Source organism: Vicugna pacos, chromosome 4 (assembly GCF_048564905.1).
Source record: "Vicugna pacos chromosome 4, VicPac4, whole genome shotgun sequence".
NCBI classification, from domain to species: domain Eukaryota; kingdom Metazoa; phylum Chordata; class Mammalia; order Artiodactyla; family Camelidae; genus Vicugna; species Vicugna pacos.
The window spans coordinates 62,762,473-62,788,772 of record NC_132990.1 but is presented as its reverse complement, the minus strand read 5'-3'; the positions used below and the strand labels follow the sequence as shown (position 1 = coordinate 62,788,772).

The 26,300-nt window shown below is 45.4% G+C and overlaps 1 protein-coding gene and 1 long non-coding RNA gene across 5 annotated transcripts in view; one reads left to right on the top strand and one right to left on the bottom strand.

The window, feature by feature from the left end:
- The window catches only part of TNC (tenascin C), a 91,192-nt gene that overhangs the window by 18,569 nt on the left and 46,323 nt on the right, over positions 1 to 26,300 (top strand). For all 4 annotated transcript variants that reach the window (XM_015245355.3, XM_031677466.2, XM_072959998.1 and 1 more), the window contains exons 2-10: positions 7,372 to 7,966; positions 11,437 to 12,846; positions 14,120 to 14,383; positions 15,382 to 15,497; positions 16,240 to 16,396; positions 19,796 to 20,065; positions 20,824 to 21,009; positions 21,209 to 21,298; positions 22,767 to 23,030. In XM_015245355.3, the coding sequence (XP_015100841.2) occupies positions 7,510 to 7,966; positions 11,437 to 12,846; positions 14,120 to 14,383; positions 15,382 to 15,497; positions 16,240 to 16,396; positions 19,796 to 20,065; positions 20,824 to 21,009; positions 21,209 to 21,298; positions 22,767 to 23,030 (3,214 nt within the window). In that variant the 5' untranslated portion in view covers positions 7,372 to 7,509. The remainder of the gene's footprint in view (positions 1 to 7,371; positions 7,967 to 11,436; positions 12,847 to 14,119; positions 14,384 to 15,381; positions 15,498 to 16,239; positions 16,397 to 19,795; positions 20,066 to 20,823; positions 21,010 to 21,208; positions 21,299 to 22,766; positions 23,031 to 26,300) is intronic.
- Positions 21,709 to 26,300, bottom strand: part of LOC140696144 (uncharacterized) — a 31,629-nt gene continuing 27,037 nt past the window's right edge. Inside the window, exons 2-3 of the long non-coding RNA XR_012072227.1 lie at positions 23,506 to 23,682; positions 21,709 to 21,798 (exon numbers count right to left, since the gene is read on the bottom strand). This is a non-coding gene — a long non-coding RNA (uncharacterized lncRNA). The remainder of the gene's footprint in view (positions 21,799 to 23,505; positions 23,683 to 26,300) is intronic.

Sequence of the window (26,300 nt, the reverse complement as noted above, 5' to 3'; positions counted from 1 at the left end):
AACAGATGACAGTGTGAGCAATCAGGCACCTCGCCTTACAACAATGCTTGCTGGGCTCAGTACCAGACCTTCACAGTGACCTTTGATGCTCCTCACTGGTTCTCCCACCTCTACGTGCTCTCTCCTCTCCACGTCCCACACATCTTATACACCCCTGTAGAGCCAGACTGTGAGAATCCCATACATGTTACCGGCTTTTGCCTACGTCAGGCAGCCACAAAGGGAAGCTGCTGTCATTTCTGTCATCTTCCTTGTCCTCCTTATCACCCATGCATTCCAACTCCCTTGCCTTTTCTCATGTTGTCCCCTCTTTCTAGATGTCTACTTTAGAAGGGTAGGTGCGTAAGGTTCAAATTCAACCCACCTGCTCAGTGTATCATTCACTTTTTGGAATCCCACCCATCCTGCAGGTTCATCTCAGGTGCCACCTTTTTTGTGGAGTCTTTCTCCAGCCCCTCAAAAGAATGCAGCCATGCTCTACTTTGAACATTAACAGACCTAGGTGGGCCAACCTCTTTTGCTACCTAGTATATCATCATTATAGTCGTGATGTAGCTTCCTGATTCTCTCTTCTCTTCTGGATGCAAACTTTCCTTTCTGATCTGCTCTCTCTTTAACCAGTGTCATTATAATTGTTTCTACTATCATTACCTACCATGTTAAGCACCTGCCATGCACCAGGCACTGTTAGTAGCTTTATATATATCTTCTCATTTTATCCTATCCTCCCACAACTCTATGAAAGAGGCATATATACAGCCATGCAGATGAGGCAGGTGATACTCAGAGGGGGAAGTGAATGGCCAGAGGTAGCAGCTACTAAGTGGAAGAGCTGAATTCTGAAATAGCTTTATTACTCTGCAAAGACCAGGCTCTTTCTCCCATACTCAGCTTCTGCATCAATAGAATTGTTTAGACTGCTGAAGGAAATGGACTTAGTCCCCTCAAAAACTCCAGAGCAAAGTAGTGCTGGGTCAACAGAAGCAGGAGAGCCATAAGTTACTTTTGACAAGCTCCACCAGCTCCCAAGAGAAAGGTGAGGAAGGCCAGGATAAGATGGCGGGTGTAAGCAGCTTGGTTCCTGGACGATTTATCTTTGGTTTGATTTAAGGAGAAGAATCTCTTGGAGAAATTTGGGTTCTAAGGTATATAGAGAGAAGAAGACGAAACATTTTCTATTCCAAGTGTAGGATGGGGGAAAGGATGCTCACCTGGGGCAAGGTCTCTGTCCTTTCAGGTTTGAGGAGGACAAAAGCTGTAAAGAATACTCACTTGTACCTGGATACATCTGAACATGTAAGGTATGGAAATTACAGTGTGCATACATACTTGCTTATGTTTTATTATGTTAAAAAAAAACATCATCTTCTCTCTCTAGTCTCCTGGCATCTGCATGTGAGTTACTCATTCATTTTCATTAGACAGGAGACTTAACAATGTTATAGCTCCCCTTTTGCAGACTCTCTCTGACCTCTCTGAGCCTCAATTCCCTCACTTGTCCCATCAGCCTAATAGTACCAAGCAGAGCTCTGAACCAGTACTGCTCAGCAGACCGTCCTGAAATGATGGAAGTGTCCTTTATCCACACTGTCTGATATGACAGCCACTAGCCACACTGCTATTAAGCACTTGAAATGTGAACAGTACAACTGAGGATGGAATTTTTAATTGTATTTAATTTTAATTCATCTTAATTTTAATAACCACTTGTGGCTAGTGGCTGCCATATTGAACAACACAGCTTTAGACCCATGAATTCAAAATTTTTGCTTTTGGGTTTTTTTTTTTCCCAACCTCTTCCTAAATGTTCTCTCTCTTGAAGAAATCTTTATGGGAGATTTTTTTCTCTATATTAATTATGTTTTGAGAAGTCTGCAGGAAAGAAGGTGCCAGAAGAGTCACAGACATGATCAGAACAGTTATTCTGGCTCTAAACGTTTCTTTGGATAAAGACGGAACGCAGAGACCGGGCCACATGTGTATTTTTCTACATTTAGCATGCATGCCGAGACAGGGTACAGAGCAAGGCAACGTGCACGACTTGGACAAAGCCACTTTGTCCTGGATGTGTGACCCTAACAATCCATGTATTGAGCCAATACAAAGGCTGTGTCTCTCCCAGCTGCTTCCTTTGCAAACATTGACAGATACTTTAATCTCACCATAAAAGATAGATGATATACAACTAGATAGATAGATAGACAAACAGACAGACAGGCAGAGAAACAGAGCTGCAGTTATAGACACAGACGTGGATATGGACATAGGTATTCGTGTAGACATAGATATAGACACAGTGTAGATATAGATGTACATATAGGGTAGATAAAGATAAAGCGACAGATATCTCCCAGGACATGTTTTCCTGGGAGCTCTGAGAGAGGGACATCTTCACTTCACTGCAGAACTCACCCTTGCTCTAAAAAAAAAAAAAAAAAAAAAAAAAATCTGCGTATGCCAGGATAGGAGTTTCAAGAGTTGGGAGAAAGAAAATTCTGGAAAAAAAATATTAATTGAAGTCCATATTTTTCACAACAGCTTCCCTTCGTTGAGCTCTTGCTGATGCCAAAGACTATGCCACCCTCATCACACATTATCTCGTGCACTTCCCACCACGACCTGTGAGGACACTCGGGTCACGTTTAATCGATGAGATGACCCTGGCTTGTGGTGTAGATAATGCTTTGCCCAAGGAAGAGGCAGTGGTTGGACAATGACTCAAACTCAAGACAGTCTGTCTACAAACCTGCACTCTTCAACACTATTCTGTTCACATTTCAGTGCCTTGGAGTTTGCTATATTCTCAATTTATTGCTATATTATATCCTTTCTATTGGATAATTCCAATTAGAAACACATCTCTCCTGTTGTGCTGAAATTTGCCGTCTTGTAACCAACTCTTCTCTCCACCCCTAACATATACACACATTGGTGCTTCTTCTGTCCTTTGGGGCCACAAGGGACAAGCCAGTTCCTGCATCCCCAGGATTTGTACATGGTAATCCTGCTCCTCTCCACCTCGGCTTTCTCAACTACAGAACAAACACGTACAGGTTCGCACTCCTTCCTTCTACAAGATATTTTCCAGACCTTCCGTGGCCTGATCACTTCCTATAAAGATAAGAATCTGCTTGTGCTTTCTAAAGAATCTCTACACAATAAGTGGCTCATTCCTCAATTTTAAAAGCCTCTACTGTCAGAACATGATCCTTCATGTCTAACCTAAATATCACAAACTGCAGTCTACAGTAGTTTTCCCTAAGTCCGTCCTCAAAGGAGATATTAACCAGCCAGTTGTTCGCGGGAGACTATTTTACATTCTTAAACGTTATTATTTGCTTTGAATCTTTTGCCTCTCTGGTGTAAATATTTCCAGTTCCAGTAAATTCATCTTCATAAGGTTTTCTCCCTCACTCGTCGGTGATTTCTGCAACTCCTCTTTGATCTAGATCCAAGCTGCTGCTGAGTTTAGGACTGGATTCAACAAGGAGATCAAGCTTAAGCAAAAGGAGGCTGTTGGCCTGGACTTGAGCTAGGCTCTGTTCCTCTGAGTACAACAAAATAGCAGCTGCTTTTTAACGTCTGCCTGTTGTGGCTTTGACCCCATGCTGGGTGTTTTCTGTGCAGATCTCTAATTCACAATTCCCTCTGGAAGGATTTTAACCTTCATTTTACAAGTGAGGTTATGCTTTAGAGAGGATAAACAGCTTGCCCAAGTCACAGAGCCAGTGAGTGGCACGTGAACTAGGTGTGTCTAATTCCAAAGTCTAGGCCTTTTCCACCACATGGAAGATACAGTGGGTCTTTCCCAAAGTGCAAAAACATCCACCTGCCCTGAGATCGCCATGAGCTAATACAGGAAATACACAGTCCTCAGGAATCACATTTCCCTCCTCCAACCAGTGCAGCATTTGGCTGTGCCAGTGCACGTCTCGTACGTACACAGTGAAAAATCCTCACTCAACCCACACTCTGGTCATTATTACCCCAGACTCATTGCCTTAGAGTCTCAACCAACAACTCTAACGGCCTTTTAGATGGAAATTTAAGTCATTTAGCAACACACACAAAAGTGCTGGGTAAAAGTCCAAAAGCATTTCAGACTTGGCCCATATCCCTTTCTTATTAAAACAAAACAAAACAAACAAACAAAGAAAAGAAAAGAAAGAAAGAGCAAAGAATTGATGGGAAGAGGGTGAGAAGGAAGGACTTTGTGGAAGGCAAAGAGAGTTAACGCAGTTGCGATAGAATATGCAATCAATAAATATGTGCCCAGTAAATGACTGAGATGTGCTGTGCTGGTTTGAGAGGAGAGAACTTGCCAAGTTCTCCTCTTCATAATAATTTTCATTCAGTGGTCTTGCCTACATCACAGATCCACAAATTCTTGTTTAGGGAGCTAATTTGAGTGAGAATGCATACTCAGAAGAAGTATTTTGTTTCTTTTTGGTTTGTTTTTTGTTTGTTCTTGTTTGTTTGGGTTTGGGGGTATGTTTGTTTCCTGGGGGGAGGAAGGGTTGCCTAATCAAGGAGTAGAAACCCTAAGTAGATGTTATATAGAGAGTTGATAAAATAGCAAATAATAATATTAACAATTGGGATGTGACATGGGTAGGAAGTTCTTGATTAAAAGCACAGCCAGTGCTTTCTAGGTCCCCAGACCCCTCCCTGCCCAGTCCTACAGAAATGCTTCTCAGTTCGGTTTTCCCTACCACAATCCCTCTCCAGTTTTTGCAAAGACTTTCTGTCCTCAGGAAGGATCACTTGGGATCATGTTGATACATTCTATTATTGGGATAAGATTTTCCTGGGGCAGGGGAAAGTTGGAAAACCTCTTTTAGAATAAGGAATCCAAATGCCACATCTAATTGACAGCAATCACTCACATAGAATGTGTAAGTGTAAGAGTAGCGTTAAGCATAGGGAAATACGAATGTATGACACGACTGGCTAAACACCAAATAGCTCTCAACTATTTTCTTGAATTACATTCAGATGTAATTCCTATCTAAAGAGGACTGTGAGTGACTTCATACTATGCACAGACTATTCTCACATGCATATAAGGCATATTTTAGTCAATATTACAACCACCTAAAGTTTAACCGGGTCTTCTTATCTTTACTCATTAATTTCTCAACCGCTTTTGACAACTCCCTGTAGTGTAATCCCTGACAATTGGGTTTTTATCTTTTTTGCAGTGCAAGTACCTGACTTAAGCTTTGATTGCCACACACTCACTTCAAAGAGGCATCCACTTCCAGGATGGCTCTCTGGAATAAACACATCGCCAGCCACACGGCTAGGTAGAGAGCGAGGACCCCTCCCCAGACTGAGACTCCTTTGTTTTAGAGATCTTGGTTGATTTTAATGACTGACCATTTGGGCCACTTGTTTTTTCTCTTCTTGGGCTTTAAACTCCTGGTTTTGTGTTTTAAACTCACCAATAGTGAGTGAGCCTGGGAACCCGAAGCCTCCAAATCAAAGCAGAACCCTCTGCACCACCTCCCACCCCCACCACGCTGTCTCACTCTCGTTTTCTCTCTACCTCACTGTGTGGCCCCAGGGATGCCATGTAATGTCCAGGTCCTATAAGAAATGAGCTTTTTTTTTTTTTTTTTACAAAGTTTCCTGATGGTTACTGCTGAAAGGTGTCTTGCAGTCATAATAACCACAAGGGCTGGTCCAGTCACAACACTGGTTATTGACAGGCTGAGACACAACACCTGCTTTCCTCTACTGCCTGAATCCCGTACAGGCAAACAGCCGCCGTGAGACCACTCAGCAGAGTAAGGCCTGCCTTGTAGAGGCATGTTCTCCTCCACACCGTTTGTATCTAATCCTTTTTATTTTTTAAACCTCAGCTTAAATTCCGTCCTTTCCAACAAGCCATGTCCTATCACTCGTTTGAAGATTCCTTCTATTTTTTTCAAACTCCATAATCTGTTAGAGTCTGTAACACAAATTATTTGCATTTCTTCTTGCTTTGTTCTTGAGTATTGAATAGACAGTTCCATTTTCTTATTAATTGTATTGTTAAACCCTTTGAGGGTGGCCACTTGGCCTTATATTTATTCCTACCATCCACAGAACTCTGATTATTGTGGAAAACTCAGTGGGCTAGTCTGCTCGGGCTGCCATAGCAAGATAACATGACCGAGTGCCTTAAACAACAGAAATATATTTTCTCACAGTTCTGGAAGTCCCAGATCAAGATGCTGGAAAATTCAGTTCTGGTGAGGTCTCTCCTCTTGGCTTACAGATGGCCACCTTCTCAGTGTGTCCTCACATGGCCTTCCCTCTGTGCACAGAGAGACAGAGTCAGAGATCTGGAGTCTCTTCCTCTTCTTATACGGACACCAATACTATCACCAGATTAGGCCCCCATCCTTTGAACCCTCATTTAACCTTGATTACCTCCCTAAGAGCCCTGTCTCTAAATATAGTCAGACTGGGGGTTAACGCTTCAACATATGAACTTAGGAGGAAGGGAAGACATGATTCAGACCAAACACTCAGTAGGAATGGTATAAGCACCTGTTAATTGCAGAAGACATCAAGGATTCATGGACATCCTTTCTGAGCCACTTCTTGCCCTGGGTCATAGTCTGGACAACTGGTTCAGGAATATTCTGCTCAGCTCTTTTAAAAACTTGACCTTTCAAGGTTTTAGAAATAAATGAAAAACAAGGAAAACTGAGGTTCAAATAGGTGGAATACAGTTCCAACAGCTATATAACTAGTAAGATCTTCAGCTGGAATTAAAATTCAGTTTGCCTTCATTTTGAACTCTGTCTCCCATAGCAGAGGAGAATCAGCAGACGGTGTTAAACTCAGATTGGAGGGTCAGTAATTAGAGGTAGGAGTTACTGAACATCCCTGGGACTATGGACTTCCTATCACCAAAATGACTCAGTGTGTTCATCTAGTGAATATTGAAAGGATCCATGAATATATGAATGATTTCTACTTAATCTTTTCACCTACATCATTAGCCTTGCATTAGCCATTATGATCCTCAACGTACAGAATTAAAATAAGACAAATAAAAGTTATATAACTCACTCAAAGGCCTGGAGCAAGATCTGAGATCCAAACCCACAACTGGCCTGCCTTATTACAAAGTTTTGCCCTCGCTGCTGTCCCGCTAAACTTCCAAACGTTGAATAGAGTGAAGTCATTCCTTCAAGATTGTAAAATTCTTTTAGAGACCACTTTATACCCATGCTGCAGTGAATACTGAAGGAGTATCAGGAGACCTTCAAACACAGGAGATAAAACACCAAAATCCACCTGGAATCGCAGGAATTCAATACATTCAGTTAGCAGCAGATATTAACAAGCTTGTTGCTTCCCTCTGTTTATTTGCAGAAGAGAGGTCCTTCAAAAAGACCAGGGACGACTGCTTTGGATTCTACTCTGTGCTTCCAAATCCCCAATTCTGCCTAAGACTGAGACACCCTAGGACCAAGAAAACCCCGGAAACATTCAGCCAAACCCACCTCCACCATGGGGGTCGTGACTCAGCTGTTGGGGGGCGTCCTCCTAGCTTTGCTCGCCCTGCCTGCTGAAGGTGGTGTCCTCAGGACAGTCATCCGGCACAAAAGGCAGAGCGGGATGAATGTCACCCTGCCGGAGGAAAACCAGCCGGTTGTGTTTAACCACGTCTACAACATCAAGCTGCCTGTGGGGTCCCAGTGCTCAGTGGACCTGGAATCAGCCGGTGGGGAGAAAGACGTGGCCCCACCGTCAGAGCCCAGGGAGAGCTTCCAGGAGCACACAGTGGACGGGGAAAACCAGATCGTCTTCACGCACCGCATCAACATCCCCCGCCGAGCCTGCGGCTGTGCCGCTGCTCCCGACGTCAAGGAGCTTCTGAGCAGACTGGAGGAGCTGGAGAGCCTGGTGTCTTCCCTGCGGGAGCAGTGCACCACAGGAGCAGGCTGCTGTCTCCAGCCTGCCGAAGGTACGAGCTGGTGACGGGCCCCGACCCTCACCACGGGGACGGGAGGAATGATGAGCAGGATCCATCAGTTGTTTCCAAAGCGGGTTCCCTGGGGAACTAGCCTCACAAGGTGTTCATTCAAAAGAGATTTTATGCACAAATAATTGTAGAGAATGTAACCATCTCTATTCTGCTCTTGGAGAGTCTTAGCGACAAATGTTCCTCAGTTTGAAAAATCCTATTTTACTTTAATTACTAGTTTCTTTTTTTTTAACATTTTTTATTGATTTATAATCATTTTACAATGTTGTGTCAAATTCCAGTGTTCAGCACAATTTTTCAGTCATTCATGGACATATACACACTCATTGTCACATTTTTTTCTCTGTGATTTATCATAACATTTTGTGTATATTTCCCTGTGCTATACAGTGTAATCTTGTTTATCTATTCTACAATTTTGAAATCCCAGTCTATCCCTTCCCACCCTCTACCCCCCTGGTAACCACAAGTCTGTATTCTCTGTCCCTGAGTCTTTAGATTCCACATATGAGCGATCTCATATGGTATTTTTCTTTCTCTTTCTGGCTTACTTCACTTAGAATGACATTCTCTAGGAGCATCCATGTTGCTGCAAATGGCGTTATGTTGTCAGTTTTTATGGCTGAGTAGTATTCCATTGTATAAATATACCACCTCTTCTTTATCCAGTCACCTGTTGATGGACATTTAGGCTGTTTCCATGTTTTGGCTATTGTAAATAGTGTTGCTATGAACATTGGAGTGCAGGTGTCATCCTGAAGTAGATTTCCTTCTGGATACAAGCCCAGGAGTGGGATTCCTGGGTCATATGGCAAGTCTGTTCCTAGTCTTTTGAGGAATCTCCACACTGTTTTCCATAGTGGCTGCACCAAACTGCATTCCCACCAGCAGTGTAGGAGGGTTCCCCTTTCTCCACAGCCTCTCCAGCGTTTGTCATTTTTGGATTTTTGAATGACGGCCATTCTGACTGGTGTGAGGTGATACCTCATTGTAGTTTTGATTTGCATTTCTCTGATAATTAGTGATATTGAGCATTTTTTCATGTGCTTTTTGATCATTTGTATGTCTTCCTTGGAGAATTGCTTGTTTAGGTCTTCTGCCCATTTTTGGATTGGGTTGTTTATTTTTTTCTTATTGAGTCATATGAGCTGCTTATATATTTTGGAGATCAATAATTACTAGTTTCTTACGTGACAATGAAATCTGCCCATTCTCTACCCTAAAAACCTATGAATGTATTTTGAAATCCCTGACCCAAAGATCACTCTCTGAAAGGTAGTGATATAGCCCCATCACCTCATTGTACAAATAGGAAAAACTAAGGCCCAGAAGGAGGAGGGGATTCCTCAACGTCTCGCCATAAGTGGCCAAGTTAGGACTTAAACCATGGTGCTCCATACCCCGGTGTCCTTACCAAATTACACTGCTGCCTACAGCGAGGCAACGTCTGTGGGAAACAGAAAAATGTTCCAGCTTAACAGCAGCAACAGTGATGATCACAATATGAACCGAGCCCCTTTACCTCCAGCACTGTCATTCACTCTCTCATTTGATCCTCCCAACAACCCTCTGAGATAAGGTTCAGTACCCACATTCTACAGAGCTAAGAACTGAGACTCACAGAAGTTAACCAACTGGCACAAGATGACACAGAGTAATGAGATGGGAGCTCTGAAGGTGCCTGCGTGTCTCCAGAATTCACGCTGTCCCAGTGACGGTGTCTCCTGGTGCATCCTTTTTAAAGGAATTTTGCCACTTTGGAATTTTGTCTTCATCTCCATTTGTCTTTGTCTCCATCTCTAAAGTTAAGAGAGCTACAGAGGTTTCATCAGCTTCAAATCGGAGATGAAAATCTCTATTTCTGCCACTCAAAAAAAAAAAAAAACTGAAAAAAAAAAAAGGAAAAAAAGCCAGAAAGTATTCTGACAAATTGTTTCAAGAGTAGCCCACATCACCACAAGTGGAGAGTGTACTACAGGACACGCCTTAGGCTTCCAAGGCAAAAACAAAGTTTTTGCTTTATGCACAAATTAGTTTATCTCCTGCTTCTGTCAAATTCCCGGTAAAATGCAGACAGGAGCTGCACAGCAGGATTAAGGCTTAAGAACAGGTTACAATCACTGGTCAGTGCAGCGCTCCATTAGAACAAATGGACATAATCTTAACTCTTCCAGTAGTCACAGTAATGAAATGGAAAAGGAACAGGTAAAAATGACTTTAGTCATCTATTTCATTTAACCCAATATAACTGAATAATCTACCAGCTTGGAATCAATACAAAAATTATTAATAGATATTTTACATTCTTTTCTTTTACGCTGTCTTTGAAATCTAGTGCGTATTTTACATTTAGAGCACATCTCAGTTCAGACTAACCACGATTCAACTGTTAGAAGCCACATGTGTCTAGTGGCTACCATACTAGACAATTAAAGTTTTGATTCTCACTTTCCAAACCAATTTTTTTTTAACTGACTTCCTTCCTGCTGTCAGGAAGGAGATAAAACATATTAATTCAACTGCATTTAGATGCAGAGAAAAGGGACTGGGTTTTGTTTGTTTCTTCTCCTTGGCTCCATGGAGACCACACCAGCCACTGCTGCAAGTTTAGCCAAGACATTATAGAGACTTCAAAGAGCCGGAGTCCCGTCAGCCCTGACCATGCAGTCCTCAGATTCACCCACTACTGCAGCCTCCAGGATTAGACAGGAAAAAGGATGGAGGCAAGTGAGTTCTGTGCGGCAGAGCAAAACTGAAAGTTGTACTGACAGAATTAGAAAGCCACTCGTTAGCCACCTCACTTCAGTCATGGAAAATTCAGAAAGATTTGGTCACGTAAACACATACACCAACTTGAGTCAACCCAAAACACTCCACGAGAGAAAATTACAAAAAGGGCGGCAGTGGGTCCCTAATGTCATTTAACCCTGATGTACCCCAGGGAAGCGGGCCATTGGTCCCACCTGACCAGCGAGGACACTGAGCTCCAGAGTGCTAAATCTTTTCCCACATGCAGCACAGCTACTGAGTCCAAGAGTCAGAACTGAGTTCAGGTCAACAATTATTTCTTGGTGAAACAACTTTGTACGGGAGAAGTAACAATACAGCTCAGCACGATGCATTCCACAGGCAGTGACCCTTGGGGTCACGGGAACGCTTGAAAATTTGATGAAAATTATAGATCCTTTCTTCAGAGGTAGGAACACTCACACACTACTACACACATGAACACACAATCTGCATATAACCTGCAACTGCAGACAGTACAGGTTATAAATTCCTACCTGGTGTCCTTGGATGTGAGCCCCATCTGATTTCACACAGTAAGCCAGGTGAGGCCTGAGGGTGCAGCCTGGCTTTGGCTGAATTTGAATCTGGGTTTTGTGGATAGAAGCCAAGAAACCAGGCTGCCAGTACTCAGTCAAGAGCCTCTCTTCTCTTCCTTGCAGGCCGACTGGACACCAGGCCCTTCTGCAGCGGCCGGGGGAACTTCAGCACTGAGGGATGCGGCTGTGTGTGTGAACCTGGCTGGAAAGGCCCCAACTGCTCTGAGCCTGAATGTCCAGGCAACTGTCACCTGCGAGGCCAGTGCCTGGACGGGCAGTGTGTGTGCGACGAGGGCTTCACGGGGGAGGACTGCAGCCAGGTGGCCTGTCCCAGCGACTGCAATGACCAGGGCAAGTGCGTGAACGGGGCCTGCGTCTGCTTCGAAGGCTACTCGGGGGAGGACTGCAGCCAGGAGACCTGCCCGGTGCCCTGCAGCGAGGAGCACGGCCGGTGCGTGGACGGCCGGTGCGTGTGCCAGGACGGCTTTGCTGGCGAGGACTGCAGAGAGCCCCTGTGTCTCAACAACTGTCACAACCGCGGGCGCTGCGTGGAGAACGAGTGCGTGTGCGACGAGGGCTTCACGGGCGAGGACTGCGGAGAGCTCGTCTGCCCCAACGACTGCTTCGACCGCGGCCGCTGTGTCAACGGCACCTGCTTCTGCGAGGAGGGCTTCGAGGGGGAGGACTGCGGCCGGCTCACCTGCCCCCACGCCTGCCGCGGCCACGGCCGCTGCGAGGAGGGCCAGTGCGTGTGCGACGAGGGCTTCGCGGGCGCGGACTGCGGTGAGGAGCGCTGTCCGTCCGACTGTCACCACCGCGGCCGCTGCGTGGACGGGCGGTGCGAGTGTGACGATGGCTTTGCCGGCGCGGACTGCGGCGAGCTCCAATGTCCCAATGGCTGTAGCGGCCACGGCCGCTGTGTCAACGGGCAGTGCGTGTGTGACGAGGGCCACACCGGGGAGGACTGTGGCCAACTGCGGTGCCCGAACGACTGTCACAGCCGCGGCCGCTGCGTGCAGGGCAAGTGCGTGTGCGAGCACGGCTTCCAGGGCTACGACTGCAGCGAGATGAGCTGCCCCAACGACTGTCACCAGCACGGCCGCTGCGTGAACGGCATGTGCGTCTGTGATGACGGCTACACGGGTGAGGACTGCCGGGATCTGCGGTGCCCCCGGGACTGCAGCAACCGGGGCCGCTGCGTGGACGGGCAGTGCGTGTGCGAGGATGGCTTCACCGGCCCCGACTGTGCAGACCTCTCCTGCCCCAGCGACTGCCACGGCCAGGGCCGCTGCGTGAACGGCCAGTGCGTGTGCCACGAGGGCTTCACGGGCAAGGACTGCGGGGAGCGCAGGTGTCCCGAGGACTGTCACGGCCGGGGCCGCTGCGTGGACGGCCAGTGCGTGTGCCAAGAGGGCTTCACGGGGCTGGACTGCGGGCAGCGCTCCTGCCCCAATGACTGCAGCAACTGGGGGCAGTGCGTCTCAGGACGCTGCATCTGCAATGAGGGCTACTCTGGAGAAGACTGCTCCCAGGGTGAGTGCCCGCGCTCCGGCGAGCGGGATGATGGCCACGCCTGAGCTGACGTGGCTGGATTAACTCTGCGTTACACTAAACACACACACAGACACACACACACTGACTCTTTGAAGAGGCTCTGGTCATTCACCTGTTACAGAGCTACCTATTTGAGGGCTCAGAAGCTCAGAGAGGCTCTGAAATTGTCCCCGGGGCACACAACTAATACAGCTCAGAGCTGGTATGAGTCTGCCTAGCTCGCCCACACCAAGTCTCACACCCAGTGCTCACAATGAAGTAGATGAAATGATCACCTCCCTTTCAGTAAACATCAGCCTTCTTTCCTACTCCCCACCGACATCAAACCAATAATAAACAAAATCCCTTTATTGAGATGTAAGTAAAAGTTCAGCTAAATTGAATGGACAGTGAGATTACATGAAACAAAGTTTTAAATGCATACTCAGCTAAAGATGAAATGCTGATCACCTATGAGTCATCTTTTTGTTACTGTCTTTGATCCCAAGGACTGTGAATGCCTTAAAGGAGCATTATCCCAGCAGTTAGCACAGGAATGTATTCAGTTAAGTGCTCAGTAAACACTGGCCGAGTGAAAACACAAGGAAGTCTGATAGTGCTCATGTTTAATGAGGGTCTTCTTTGCCCTCCTCTCATCCACCCTTACATACTTGTCATAATGGAGAACTTCTGCCTGGATTAAAGCTACTGGTACATGAGAATAAACGCAGGGCTCTGTGTTTGACATGGCCAAGCCAGGGACGCCTGGCTGGAAGCAACACCAGGCTGTCCTGGAGGGGATGTGAGTCCCAAATTTGATGAGTAAGCGAAGTTGGGCAAGTCTCTCTGCCTCACTCACATCTAGAAAAAAAGAGTTGGACCAGGTGAGCCCAAAATATCCTTCCAGTGTGAAGGCTGTATGGCTTGGAGTTCAGAGCAGAAGGCGAGGCTCAGGCTGCACCTTCCTATGCAAATAGCCTGAATCTGAACTAGGGTCCAGGGAGTGGAGGAGTCGGAGGGGCCAGTCCACAAAGAGCCCTGAAGGCCACATGGCAGACCTAGAACTTCGCCCTGTAGGCAAGGGACAGTCACGAAAGGCTTCGAAGGCTGGGGGTCATCAATGAGTCTGCATTTTAGAAAACGGAAGCTGTATTCCAGGCTTCTGTGACTGGCAGTAGAAGAGTCAGGTCCAGGGAAACAAACTGAGAGAGAATGTATAAAGTGCAAAACTGACGCTGTCTGACCCAAACCATCCTTTCTTAATTCCTGCCAGTGTCCCCTCCCAAAGACCTCATTGTGACGGAAGTAACAGAAGAGACCGTAAATCTGGCGTGGGACAATGAGATGCGGGTCACCGAGTACCTCGTCGTGTACACGCCCACCCACGAGGATGGCCTGGAAATGCAGTTCCGCGTCCCTGGAAACCGGACGTCCACCACCATCCAGGAGTTAGAGCCTGGCGTGGAGTACTTTATCCGCGTGTTCGCCATCCTGGAGAACAAGAAGAGCATTCCAGTCAGCGCCAGGGTGGCCACCTGTGAGTGGGCAGGGTCCCTCTTGGCAGCCCCCAGCGCCCTCTGCCTGTCTAGTGCATAACCCGCCCCATGAGTTACTGCCTCACCTCTGCCCCACAGCTCTACAGCTATCTTCATGTAGTTACACCAGTTAAAACCCTGGAATCCCATTAAGCCCGCTGAGTATTTTTTAAAGAAACTCTTCACATACTAACTCATTCAACTCACAATAACCCTATGAGACAGGAGCTACTGTTAACCCATTTTACAGATGAGGAAACTGAGACTCTGAATAGTTAAGCATCTCATCTTAAATCACGGAGTTAATAAGTGGTACAGATGGGATTTGAACCCTGGCAGTTGGCTTGCAGATTTATGCTCTTAAGTACTGTATTCTACTACTATCTTTCTATGGAGCTCACTGGCTGTAAATTTAAAAATATAAGTGGAAACATTAGGGTTTAAGTTATTTCTTTAAGAGTCCAACATCAGAATAATTACCGCCAGTCCTGAAAAGAAAGTTATGGCTAGAAATTGGTCCTTTTGTTTTGCTTAGTAACAGTAACATTGGCTGATTTTTATTAAACTTGTGCTTCATGCCAGGAACCATGGCCAGCAGTCTCTATGGGATATATCACTCAGTCTCAAAACATTCCCAAGGGGCAGGCATACTTACCTCCTCTTGAGTAAAGAAACTGTGGCTCAGGGCATTTTGTTCAACTCAACCAAGCACACAACATTTGTAATGATGGAGCTTAAGACTCCAGCTCATCTATCTGATGCTAAAGTCTGTGCTCACATTAGGTTTAAACACATGAAATTGCTTAACACTTAATCCTATGATTGGTCCTAATGTTAATTTCCATACTGTCTCATAGCAGACACCATCCTAGAAGAACCCTTAAGTAGAGCCCAACTCTGACAATCAGCCCTGATGACCGGCCCCGTGGGGTTTACTGGAATCATCACCCCTACCACACATGTAGCCATCCTTACTTCCTCTCTGTGCCCTTCCTGACAGACCTGCCTGCACCTGAAGGTCTAAAATTCAAGTCCATCAAGGAGACATCTGTGGAAGTGGAGTGGGATCCTCTGGACATTGCTTTTGAAACGTGGGAAATCATCTTCCGGAATATGGTAAGGAGCAGAGTGGAGTGGGCATAACTGATCACAAGAGCCTGAAGATGGTCACAGGGCTCTGTAGACTTTTGAATCAACTCTGTTTCCTTACTTTTGGTGGGAGACAGGGCTCTAATTAGCCCCTAGGTGTCTGCATCCATTTTTAAGTGACTTTAAGAAGTCAGTAAGCACATTACTTAGGGCTGAGAGCCTCGACAAATAGATGGGAAGTCACATCTAGGGTCTGATTACCCCTCATAGTCTTGCAATTTCTACTCAAAGGCAACAAAGATAAGAAATGGTCTCTGTCTCAAAATGCCTCCAGGCATATCTGAGACTGAATGTCCCTTCTCTCTGTGCCTGAAAGCACATGCGAGGCAGCAAAGTGGGTCCCCAAGCGCAAACTCAGGCTCCCTCATTTACTAGGTGTGTGACTATGGGGCCATCACCTGACTTCTCTGATGAAAGGAAGGACTGAGCTTGTGACTCCAGCGTTCCTTTGGTTCTCACACCTGTCATTTGACTTGAGTGTCAGAGGGGTGTGTAGAAAGGTTTATGGGAGGAACTTGGAAACAAACTTGAGAAATGTTTTTATTGTCTCTGTATCCTCAGCACCTACCATGCTGATCAGATGCTTACTTAGTGCCTAGTGAATAGACAAAAGAATGAACGAGGAAGGAATAAGCAGCGAATGAATGAACCACATAAACGAAGAGGCTGGCACCTCCCTAGGTCTTACAAAGGTGCCTCTGTATTTCAGAATAAAGAAGATGAGGGAGAGATCACCAAAAGCCTGCGGAGGCCGGAGACCACGTACCGGCAAACTGGCCTAGCTCCTGGGCAAGAGTATGAGATATCTCTGCACATCGTGAAAAACAACACTCGGGGCCCCGGCCTGAAGAGGGTGACAACCACCCGTGAGTATCATCCTTAGCACCACTGACACAAGGATAACGATGACTGTGCCGCAAAGCACCTCTGGTTGATAACACGCCCTCTTACAGAGCATCTGTATCAATCAGCTCATGCTACAAAAAAACCAAGCCCCAAACGTAATGACTAAAACAACAATTTTTCATATCGGTGATTTGGGGTTGGATGGTTTTTCTGTTCTTGGTTGGGCTCATTTATGCACTTGTGTGGGCTGGGGGCTGGTTGAGCGAGGGTGGTCTCAGCCAAGACGGTGCCCTTCTGCCCCACATGGTTCCTCAGCCTGCAGTAGGCTAACCTAGGCCTGAGCTCAGCGGGCTCACAGCTGGCACTGTGCCACTTCTGTCAAAGCAAACTCAAGGCCAGTCCAGATTTAAGGGGTGGGGAGACAGATCCATCCCTTCATGAGAGAAGCTTCACAGTGACATTTCAAAGGGGCACAGACACAGGAAAATAAATGAGACCATAGCAAATAATCTGCCACACCATCTGATTTAATATCAGTATCCAGTCCTATGAAAGAGGTAGGGCAAATATTAATGCTACTATCTTTCAAGAGTGGAAACCGAGGCTTAGAGAAGCTAAATCAATTTAACTAATGCCACATGGTTAATACTAGCAGGGCCAGGATTTTAAGCCTGGTTTTAGCTTTATAACTTTAATCCCATTACCAGTAACATTGACTAGGCTCTGGCTTACGTAGAGTGTTGATTCCATGTCTTCAACAGGAACCTGAATAAAATGTGACTCAGAACTTCCTTCCTAGGGGTAGAATAGGATTCGACACTGCCAGATCATTTGGAGGGGGGAGGAATCCTGAATTTGGAGTTGCTCTACCAAGAAGTAGATTTTTATAAATAAATTAATTAAATTATTTTGCACTGATGTTTGGGAAAATCTCTTTTATCTTCTTCAAGATAGCATATGTGCCAGTTGTTCAAGGAATTGACTCTTCTTGGCAGAGGGTTATTGGAAAAGTTAAATCTGTTGACTGATGACAAGAAAGAACATCTTGCATTTAAATATTTGCACATTTTGCTTAGCTCAGATCCAATTCATAAGACTGTCTTTTTTCATAAGCAAGTGTTTTCCATCATCCTGACAACATCCCACTGTGGTAGGTAGAAGGCGGGAACCAACAAGAAAAATTGTTAGATCACCAGAAAGGCATAGAAAAGAGCAAGCAAATGCTTATTTGCTAGAGAGACAGCACTCTGAAAACACAAAAGACATTTCTTTCATCTGCCCTTTTCTTTTTAATACAAATTTGGGGACTGGCTGCTTTATCTTCTTCTTGCAGGACAAACATTCCAACATTTGAAGTTTCAGAATCACATAAATATCAACAATGAGATGCAGATACTTATGTTTATTTTGCTGATACCTGAACTTTTTCCAGGTTTAAAGGACCTTAAAGTTTTCATTTTTAGCTCCTTCCCTCTCAGCTCTGTATAGAGACTGCATGACAGCCATTCCTGGCAGGTGAATGTTTCTGAGAGGCACCTTCATTTAAAGGAGAAAGAGCATGGGCTTTGGACACAAACCGTCCTGAGTTTGAATCCCAGCTTCCCTGCTCACCATCACGTCACTTTGGGCAGAGCCACTTCTTTAAACCTCAGACCCACCATCTGGAAACTGGGTTTATCGCCTCCTCCTATGGGGCTGTCATGACAGTTGAGTCGTAAGTGACATAGCACTGTGCTTGGCACATGGTAAGCACAAGACACTGTGAATCTCCTCTACTGAAGGGTTCTGGATCCAGGGGGAGATTCGCATCCCACACTGAATCCCAACCTCTTTAATAAAAGGGCTGTTAAATAGGACAGTAGGTGTGGTTCAGGTGTTTCCTAGAGCCTCTGAGAACACAGGACAGAGGTCTCACTGTTGGGTTGCAGCATCATTTTCGCTGTGCATTTTATGGGTTCATCATCTCTGAGCTGTGAGTGGGCAGGGTCCCTAAACCTAGAATTCAGAGAGGTACCAAACCCTAGAATTCAGAAAAGAAACCCTGCAGGTTTCTCACAATCAGCCGGGAATTACTCCTCCTTCTCATTTTGTTTATGAAACCAAGTTCCTTTCATTTGCTATTGTTTCCTCATCCAACGCTGAAAAAACCAACTTAACTATTTTAAAAAACGAAGAAAGAGACATTGACTGAGTGCCTTAATATCTTAATTTTAGGCTTTTCCTGAATGCCTGATGTGTTTTAATGTTTAATGTTTTAATGCATTAAATTTCTTTATATAATTAGAAAAAAAGAGGACATAAATGACAAACCCTGACACTATGCTGGGGATTAAAAACGGTCAAAGTCTCGCCCTTTGAATGAATGAATGGCCCAATCTAAACTGTATAATGCAGTTTGAATAAACTGTAGAGGAATGTGTTACAGGCTAGTGAGAAAAGGACACTATTAGGAAGCTTTTATTTTTAATTGTGGCAAGGACACTTAACCTGAGATGTAGCCTCTTAACGCACTTTTAAGTGTACAACACAGCCCTGGGCTATAAGCTCAGGGTCACACAGCTGATCTCTAAAACTTAACCACCTTGCAGACAGAAACTTTATACCTGTAAGGGAGGGAGTACGTGTTTATCTGTTTGCAACAAGGTCAAAGAAGGATTCTTGTTAAGGAGCAACATAAGAGCGGGATTTTTGAAGGACGAATAGATTTTTAGAGGGAGGGGGAAATTTCAGGACAAAGAAACGAACAGCAAGTGCAGGGGCCCGGAGGTGAGAATCAACACGGAGTGCTCTCAGAGGAGAAGCACGCTGTCAGAGCAGGAAACACAAGGTCGGTGGGGCGGGAGGGGAGCGGCGAGGCAGGAGGAAGGCCAAGATGGGGACTCAAAGAGAGACAAGGCTCGAGGTAGCCATGACTTTCCTGCCTGAAATTTTTTCATCAAAATTAACTTGCCATACGTTGTCAAGATAGTCATTGCCTCACTTTTCTCCCCCATTATTCTCACGGAGAAGTTACCAGTTAGGGAGTTTGCCTAATTAAAAAGCCAGCGCAACTAAGTCAGTGTTTTTCAAGTGACGTAGCCCCTAAGTGCATTTCTTCAACTTATGAGAATAATAATAATAACATAGTCACAACCATTTATCATATAACTACATGTTGCAGGCTTTGTGCTAGGGGTTTTGCATGCATTATTTCCTTCAATATTTGAAAAAACAACAAAACCTACAAGGTAGCTCTGTCATCATCCCCACTTATAGCTTATCAAACAGGAGGTTGAGGTTCCAAAAGATAAAATAAGGCCAAGTGGCCAGTATACACCTAAATGTACACACACGGATCTGAATGGCTGCAAGCCCCTTCTCTGTCCAGCCCCTACACTGGCCCGTATCTCTGAAACCCCTCTGTCCACTACCTGTCACAGGGTTGGACGCCCCCAGCCAGATAGAAGTGAAAGATGTCACAGACACCACCGCTCTAATCACCTGGTCCAAGCCTCTGGCCGAGATCGACAGCATTGAGCTCACCTACGGGGTCAAAGACGTGCCAGGTGACCGCACCACCATCGACCTCACACACGAGGAGAACCAGTACTCCATCGGGAACCTGAAGCCAGACACTGAGTATGAGGTGTCCCTCATCTCCCGCAGGGCCGACATGTCTAGCAACCCTGCCAAGGAGGCCTTCACAACAGGTAACGGGCCCCCCGCTGCTAACAGCACCAGGAAAGGGAAGACTGTGAGATTCCCACCCCCACTCCATGTCAGAGCGTCTGCCAGGCTCCTTTTACAGCAGGAAAAACAGAAAGGAGATTTTCATTCCTTTAATTTTATTTAAAAATATTGCAGCAATTGGACTAATTTTTCATAGAAAAAAAATTATCCCAAATAACCTTCTAAGGCAAAAGAAAAAGGTTTTGCCTACACAGAAGATGCTGCCTTGACATTCAGACACTTAGGTTAAAATAAAATTCAAATAAATACTTTAATAATAAAATGCAGTATATGGAAAACATGAATGACAAAGATGCCTTCTAACCTCAGCCTATGGCATTGTTTTAAAAGTACCAAAGTGTCAATCATTCATTCACAACATATTTTTTCAGAGCACAGTGAGCTCCATGTGAGTTATTAGAAATCCAGTGACGGAGGCAACAAACCTGTTGTTAGACTCAGAGAGCTTATTTGTGAGTTCTGGTACCTTTCTTATTAAGCACAAAATCGGTGGAAAACATGAATGATTGAGATATCACACACTTTAATAGTGAAGAAAGTGTCAAATGTGTAATATGTGTTTAGACTTGTGCATTAGCTACTGAGCCAGAGGGGTGTGGGGGCGATTTTGTCACTTCTCTCCCATGACAGGCACCTTCCATGTCTCACCTTCAACGGTCGAGCACTCCCGCTCCTCTGCTGCCTGGTGTTCTCAACACAAATGCTCTCTCCCAAACAGGCCTGGATGCTCCCAGGAATCTCCGCCGCATCTCCCAGACAGACAGCAGCATCACCCTGGAGTGGAGAAACGGCAAGGCGGCCGCTGACAGTTACAGAATTAAGTACGCCCCCATCTCCGGAGGTGACCATGCCGAGGTTGAAGTCCCCAGGAGCCAACAAACCACAACCAAAACCACGCTCACAGGTCAGCCCTGCTTCCCCCGACCCCACTGGCCCTCCAGAGACAGAGTAAAGGCAGTTTCCAGCAATCCCTCTCACTTGGGCATTAGTGAGTCAGTCTGTGGAACATTCTGGACATTGAGAAGTCGCAGCCTTCAGGGACTAGCTCAGGGCCATTTTAATCCAGCTTTGGGTGGAATCTCAACCTGTGCATTCTCTTTTAGGTCTGAGGCCAGGAACCGAATATGGGATTGGAGTGTCTGCCGTGAAGGGGGACAAGGAGAGCGACCCAGCCACCATCAATGCGGCCACAGGTGAGTCCTGGATTCCCACCGCTGGGCTGGCACCAGCAGACACGACAGGACCTAGGAGGCAGGAAATCTATTTAAAAAGAAACAGTAAAAGCCCAGAGGGGAAAGGGGCTTCCAGGATTATCTAGCCCAGGTGAATTCCCCCTGTAAATGGTGCCGACGTCACTCTCTGTCTGCAGGAAGGGGTGCAGAGGACTCTTTCACAGAAAATTAGAACCAGACTTCACAAGAAATCTATACACTTTTAAAAGCTGGTAACCAAGTCAATTTTTTTAGAAACCATAGCCTAATCACAACACATCTGGGGCATTTGCTCTTAGAAAACAGTTAACTTGTGTTATATACCCTCGTCATACAGATTACAAGCGGCCAGAGCAGAGTTTAAGGGAGTCTTTGCTCTTACTCACTGCATCCTGCAGCTTCAGTGTCTGGGTGAGGATGATGAAGGGCTGTATGATTTGAAGTCACTGATTCTTGCCACAAGTTTGTGTTTTTTTTTCATCCTGGAAAATTTGTTAAAAAAAAAAAAAAAGAGAGAGAGAGAGAGAGAACTCTTTACTTTCTGCCAGCTTCCGACAGTGATGAAAAGGGAGGCTGATATGCACAGTGTCCTCAGGCATCATGCTTCATCAAGCTTCCTCATTATGCAGGATTCAACGCTGAGCGCTTACATTCATATACTTTTTTTAAATCTTTTTATTTGGAGGTAATTGTAGGTTCACATGCAGTTGGGAGAAATAATGCCGAGAGATCTCCTAAACCCTTCGTCTAGTTTCCCCCAGTGGTAACATTTGTGTAACAGCAGAGCGATATCACAACCAGGAAACTGACATTGACACAACCTATCAACGCTATTCAGATTTCACCAGTTTCACGCAGCACTCGTGTGTGTGTGTGTGTGTGTGTGTGTGTGAATTTAGTTCTATGCAGTTTCATCACTTGTAGATTTTGGAATCCACCCCTACAGTCAAGATGCTAAATAGTTCTATCACAAGGATCCCTCTTGCTACAAGTTTTTATAGCCACAGGTACCTCCCTCCCTCCCCTTCACCCTAAACTTCACCCTAGCCCTTGGCAATCACTAATCTGTGCCATTTCAAGAATGCTACACAAAGAGAATCATACACAACCTTTAGAGATTGGCTTTATTACTCAGCCTAATTCTCTTGAGATCCATTCAAATTGTGTCTTGTGTCAATAGTCAGTTCCTTGTAAACGCTCTTAATTGAGTATGATTTCATGGCATGGATATACCATTACATTATTCTTGATCTTTCAAAAACCCAGTGAGGTAAGGTACAACAATGGTATTTCACCAAGGTGAAAACTGAGGCTCAGACAGGTGAGCTGCTCGAAACCACCCGGCCCCTCTATGGCAGACCTGGGACAGCAGCCCACGACCAGCTTTCAGCCCTGGAAGCAGTCCTGCCCCAAAGCCTGAAGGGTGTTCATCTCTCCATTTTCCTCCCAGACATTGATGCGCCTAAGGACCTTCAGGTCTCTGAGCCGACGGAGACCGGCCTGACCCTGCGCTGGAGGACGCCACTGGCCAAGTTTGACCGTTACCGCCTCAACTACAGTCTTCCCTCCGGCCAGCCAGTGGAGGTGCAGCTTCCCAAAGACAGCACCTCCTACGTCCTGAGAGGCCTGGCACCTGGACAGGAATATGCCATCCTCCTCACAGCAGAGAAGGGCAGGCACAAGAGCAAACCCGCACGGGTAAAGGCGTCCACAGGTGAGGCCAGCCCCTGAGCTCTCTCCCCACCCGCTGTTGGCTCTGAGACTTGCAGACTCATCAGCCAGGTCGTCTTCCAGTGAGAAAACCAGATGGGAAGATGTGCGACTTTCTCTGCTCACGAATCCTCTAAATGCCATTTGAAACAGCTACTTACATATCTTTTCCTCTAGTCAACTGACTCAGCAAAGGTCCCCAGCTGGGCAATGAATAGTGGTTTTTAAATATTTTTTCCTAGGAGAACTTAAAGCATCAGAGTTTGTGTTTGTCTTTGGTTCTTTTTTTTTTTTTTTTAACTTTGTGCATTTCATAGAATCTTTAGTTTTTATATTTTTCTTTCCTTCCTCTTTAGCACAACTAATTAGTTTTTCATTTTATTTCTTTTCAAGATGACCAAGATGTTGGGAATAATTCTTTGGCTATTTCCCATTAAACATTTTTTTATTTCAGGTCTTTTGCTTTCCTCTAAGGTTACCTGAAAAGTTGCACACGGTCTTTTGCGCCTTCCATGGTGCCCTGCTCATTTTCTCTTTTCTGTTAGTCACGAAGAGGTGAACCTTGTTTTTCCATGACAGCTTAAGTCCTGACCTCCAGTATCCCTTCTAGCTGAATTATCCTGTTCTTTGTACCTGCTTCCACATTTTCTCAGTGGCTAAATTAAAAAAACAATCAGAAAAAAAAATCAGTTCTTCCTATGTGAAAAATATGTACATTTAATTTTGGCCCCCAAATATTCAAGAAGTATAGGTGGAAAATGTTCATTCATTAGGGTATGACAAGTAATAATCTTTAGTTTCAATTTAATTAGTAAGTACTTATTGAGAACCCACTGAATACATTGTTGTACACTGATATTTGAGGAAAAAGTGGATTACGTACTTAGCATTATTATTTTTGACTCAAGTGCTTCTGCTCACAGTCCTTGGGGAAGACCAGACATTCAGAACGTTTGACGGAACACAGTCAAGGAAAGGGAGCAGCCAGAGAAAGTGTCATAGCAGAGATGCTACTCTAGCTGAATCTCGATAAGAAAAGGGGCTGTAATCATGGGCATATTTGGAAATTCCTTGCAGAGTTTCTGTCATTTATAAACACTTTCACGTGCATATAACTGAAATCTCCAATTTTTAATAGCAAGATAAAAGTTGCTTTCCTCTCTCATAAAGTAAGAAGTCTGAGGTCAGGTGGGTCAGGGGTGGCATAGCAGTTCCAAAGTACCAGGGACTTAGGCTCCTTTTATCTTTCTGTTTCATGAGCCTTAGTCTTTAGCGTCCAGTCTCAAAGTCACCTCCATGTCACAACATGGCTGCTTCAGTACAGCCTTCTAGGCAGCATGAAGGAGGAAGAACCAGAACCAAAACCAAAAAAATGTACCTCCTAGATCAGTCTTTCTGGAAAGACTCACCAATGATTTATGTTTACATTTCACGGGCCGATTCTAACCAAGTCATTCTAGTAAGTCTAGGAAAGGTAGTCTTCTGGCTGAGTGTGTTGTTGCCAACATAAAACTGCGGTTGTTTGTAATGAAGAAAGAGAGAAAGGGTATTTGTTTGGTAGGCAAAGAGCAGCCTCTTCAGTAGAGTCTAATGTGAGCTCAGGTAGTCAATTCTATTGACGTGCATGGACTGCTTCCCACCCAACTGTGAGACGATCGTCAAGGATGCTCTGGACGGGGTGGCTTAGACACAGATGAGAGAGAGGAAGAAGAAATCAGGAAGAAGAAATCTTCGGCAGAGATGTGAATAATTCAGCTGTATAAACTCGAGCTTGTTACAAGTGTCAAGGAAAACAAACGGATCAGAGAAACAAAAGGGAATTTCTTCTTCTGCCTCCCCCTTCTCCTCTCCCTGCTCCCTCCTGTCCTTCCTCCCTCCCTCTCTTCCTGCCTCTCTCTCTCTCTTTCCCTCTCTCTCTTCCTCCCTCTCTCTTCCTCTTCCGTGCTTTTTTCAATCAGAAGAGCTCCGCATCCCCACTCAATCATTTGTCCCACTGGCTATAGCCACTTTACTGCCTGTCTCCAGTGGGGAATCCCCAGGTCTCAGCAGCTCAGGGAGATGAAAGCTTTCGACTGAACCGCAGGCTGGAATTACTTTGTCTGTGACTAAGAGCCCAGTTTTGGTATCCCAAGGGCTCAGTGGTTTCATTTTCCTAGTCATGCCTCTTTAACACTGTTTCAAAGAAATCACATTGTATATTTAAAGACATTCCTCATTACAGGAAAAATGTGCAAAGTCCCCTTTACGGGCTCCTCCCCCATTGTCTCTGGAATATTTCTCCCTATGGCTTCTCCATAGCCCTATTTTATTTTATTAAAAGTGAGGTGGACATTTCTTTCCTTTACCTGAAGTCCATCTTCCCAATCTCCTATACTTACTCAGTCCGTAGTGTACCACAGCCGTGCTCCGGGCTAGGCTCTAGGGGTCCTGGGGCAGTGAAGACAGGTCTGTGCTTCCAAGGAGCTCACTATCTAGGAAACAGACAGACCCACACAACACTTCCCTAACTCTAACTGCAGGTGTGGAGGGTACAGCAGGGGAAGCACAGGATGCCCCTGAGCTCAGAAAAGTCTTAAAATGGGAAGAAAATTTGGACAGAACAGAAAAGACAAACAGGGGTGTGCTGTGGAATAGGTAAAGAAGAAGTCCAGGCACCTGGCCTTGGTAAACACATGGGGAGAAGAATAACAGGAAAAGTGGGAGTGGGAGTGCATGGGTGAATGTACCATGTACCTATGAGTCCTGAAATGTCAAAGGGCTGTAGGTTCCAACGTCAGAAGGAAGGGTCTCCCAGTTCTGCATCACTAGATACTTAAAAGCAGAAGTCTGCAAAATACCACCTGTTGTCTGTGGGTTTTACAGAGAAGATGTCAAACTGGCTGCCCCAGAGAGCTTTTCCCAGAGAATTCCAGGGCTCTAGCCTTGGCATTACCTAGCTGCTCATCACACCTGAAATAAAACCCAAAGACCAACCACAGGCTGCACAGCCCTATAGAATCTGGTCCTTCCCATCTCTCTGACTTCACTCACACCACTTGTCCCCTTGCAGTCACCTGGCCTTCTCACTGTTCCTTAAGTATGCCAAGCCTGCTCCTACCGTAGGGCCTTTGTACATGCTATTCCTGCTGCCTAGATACCTCTCTTCTCCCAGTTCTTCACATGGCATCTCCCTCATTTCATTCAGCTCAAGTATCATCCCAAAAAACTTCTTTGGCCACCAATCCAAAGTGGTGCCCTATCCTGATTTATCCTTTCATGCTGCTCCAGAGTTCCT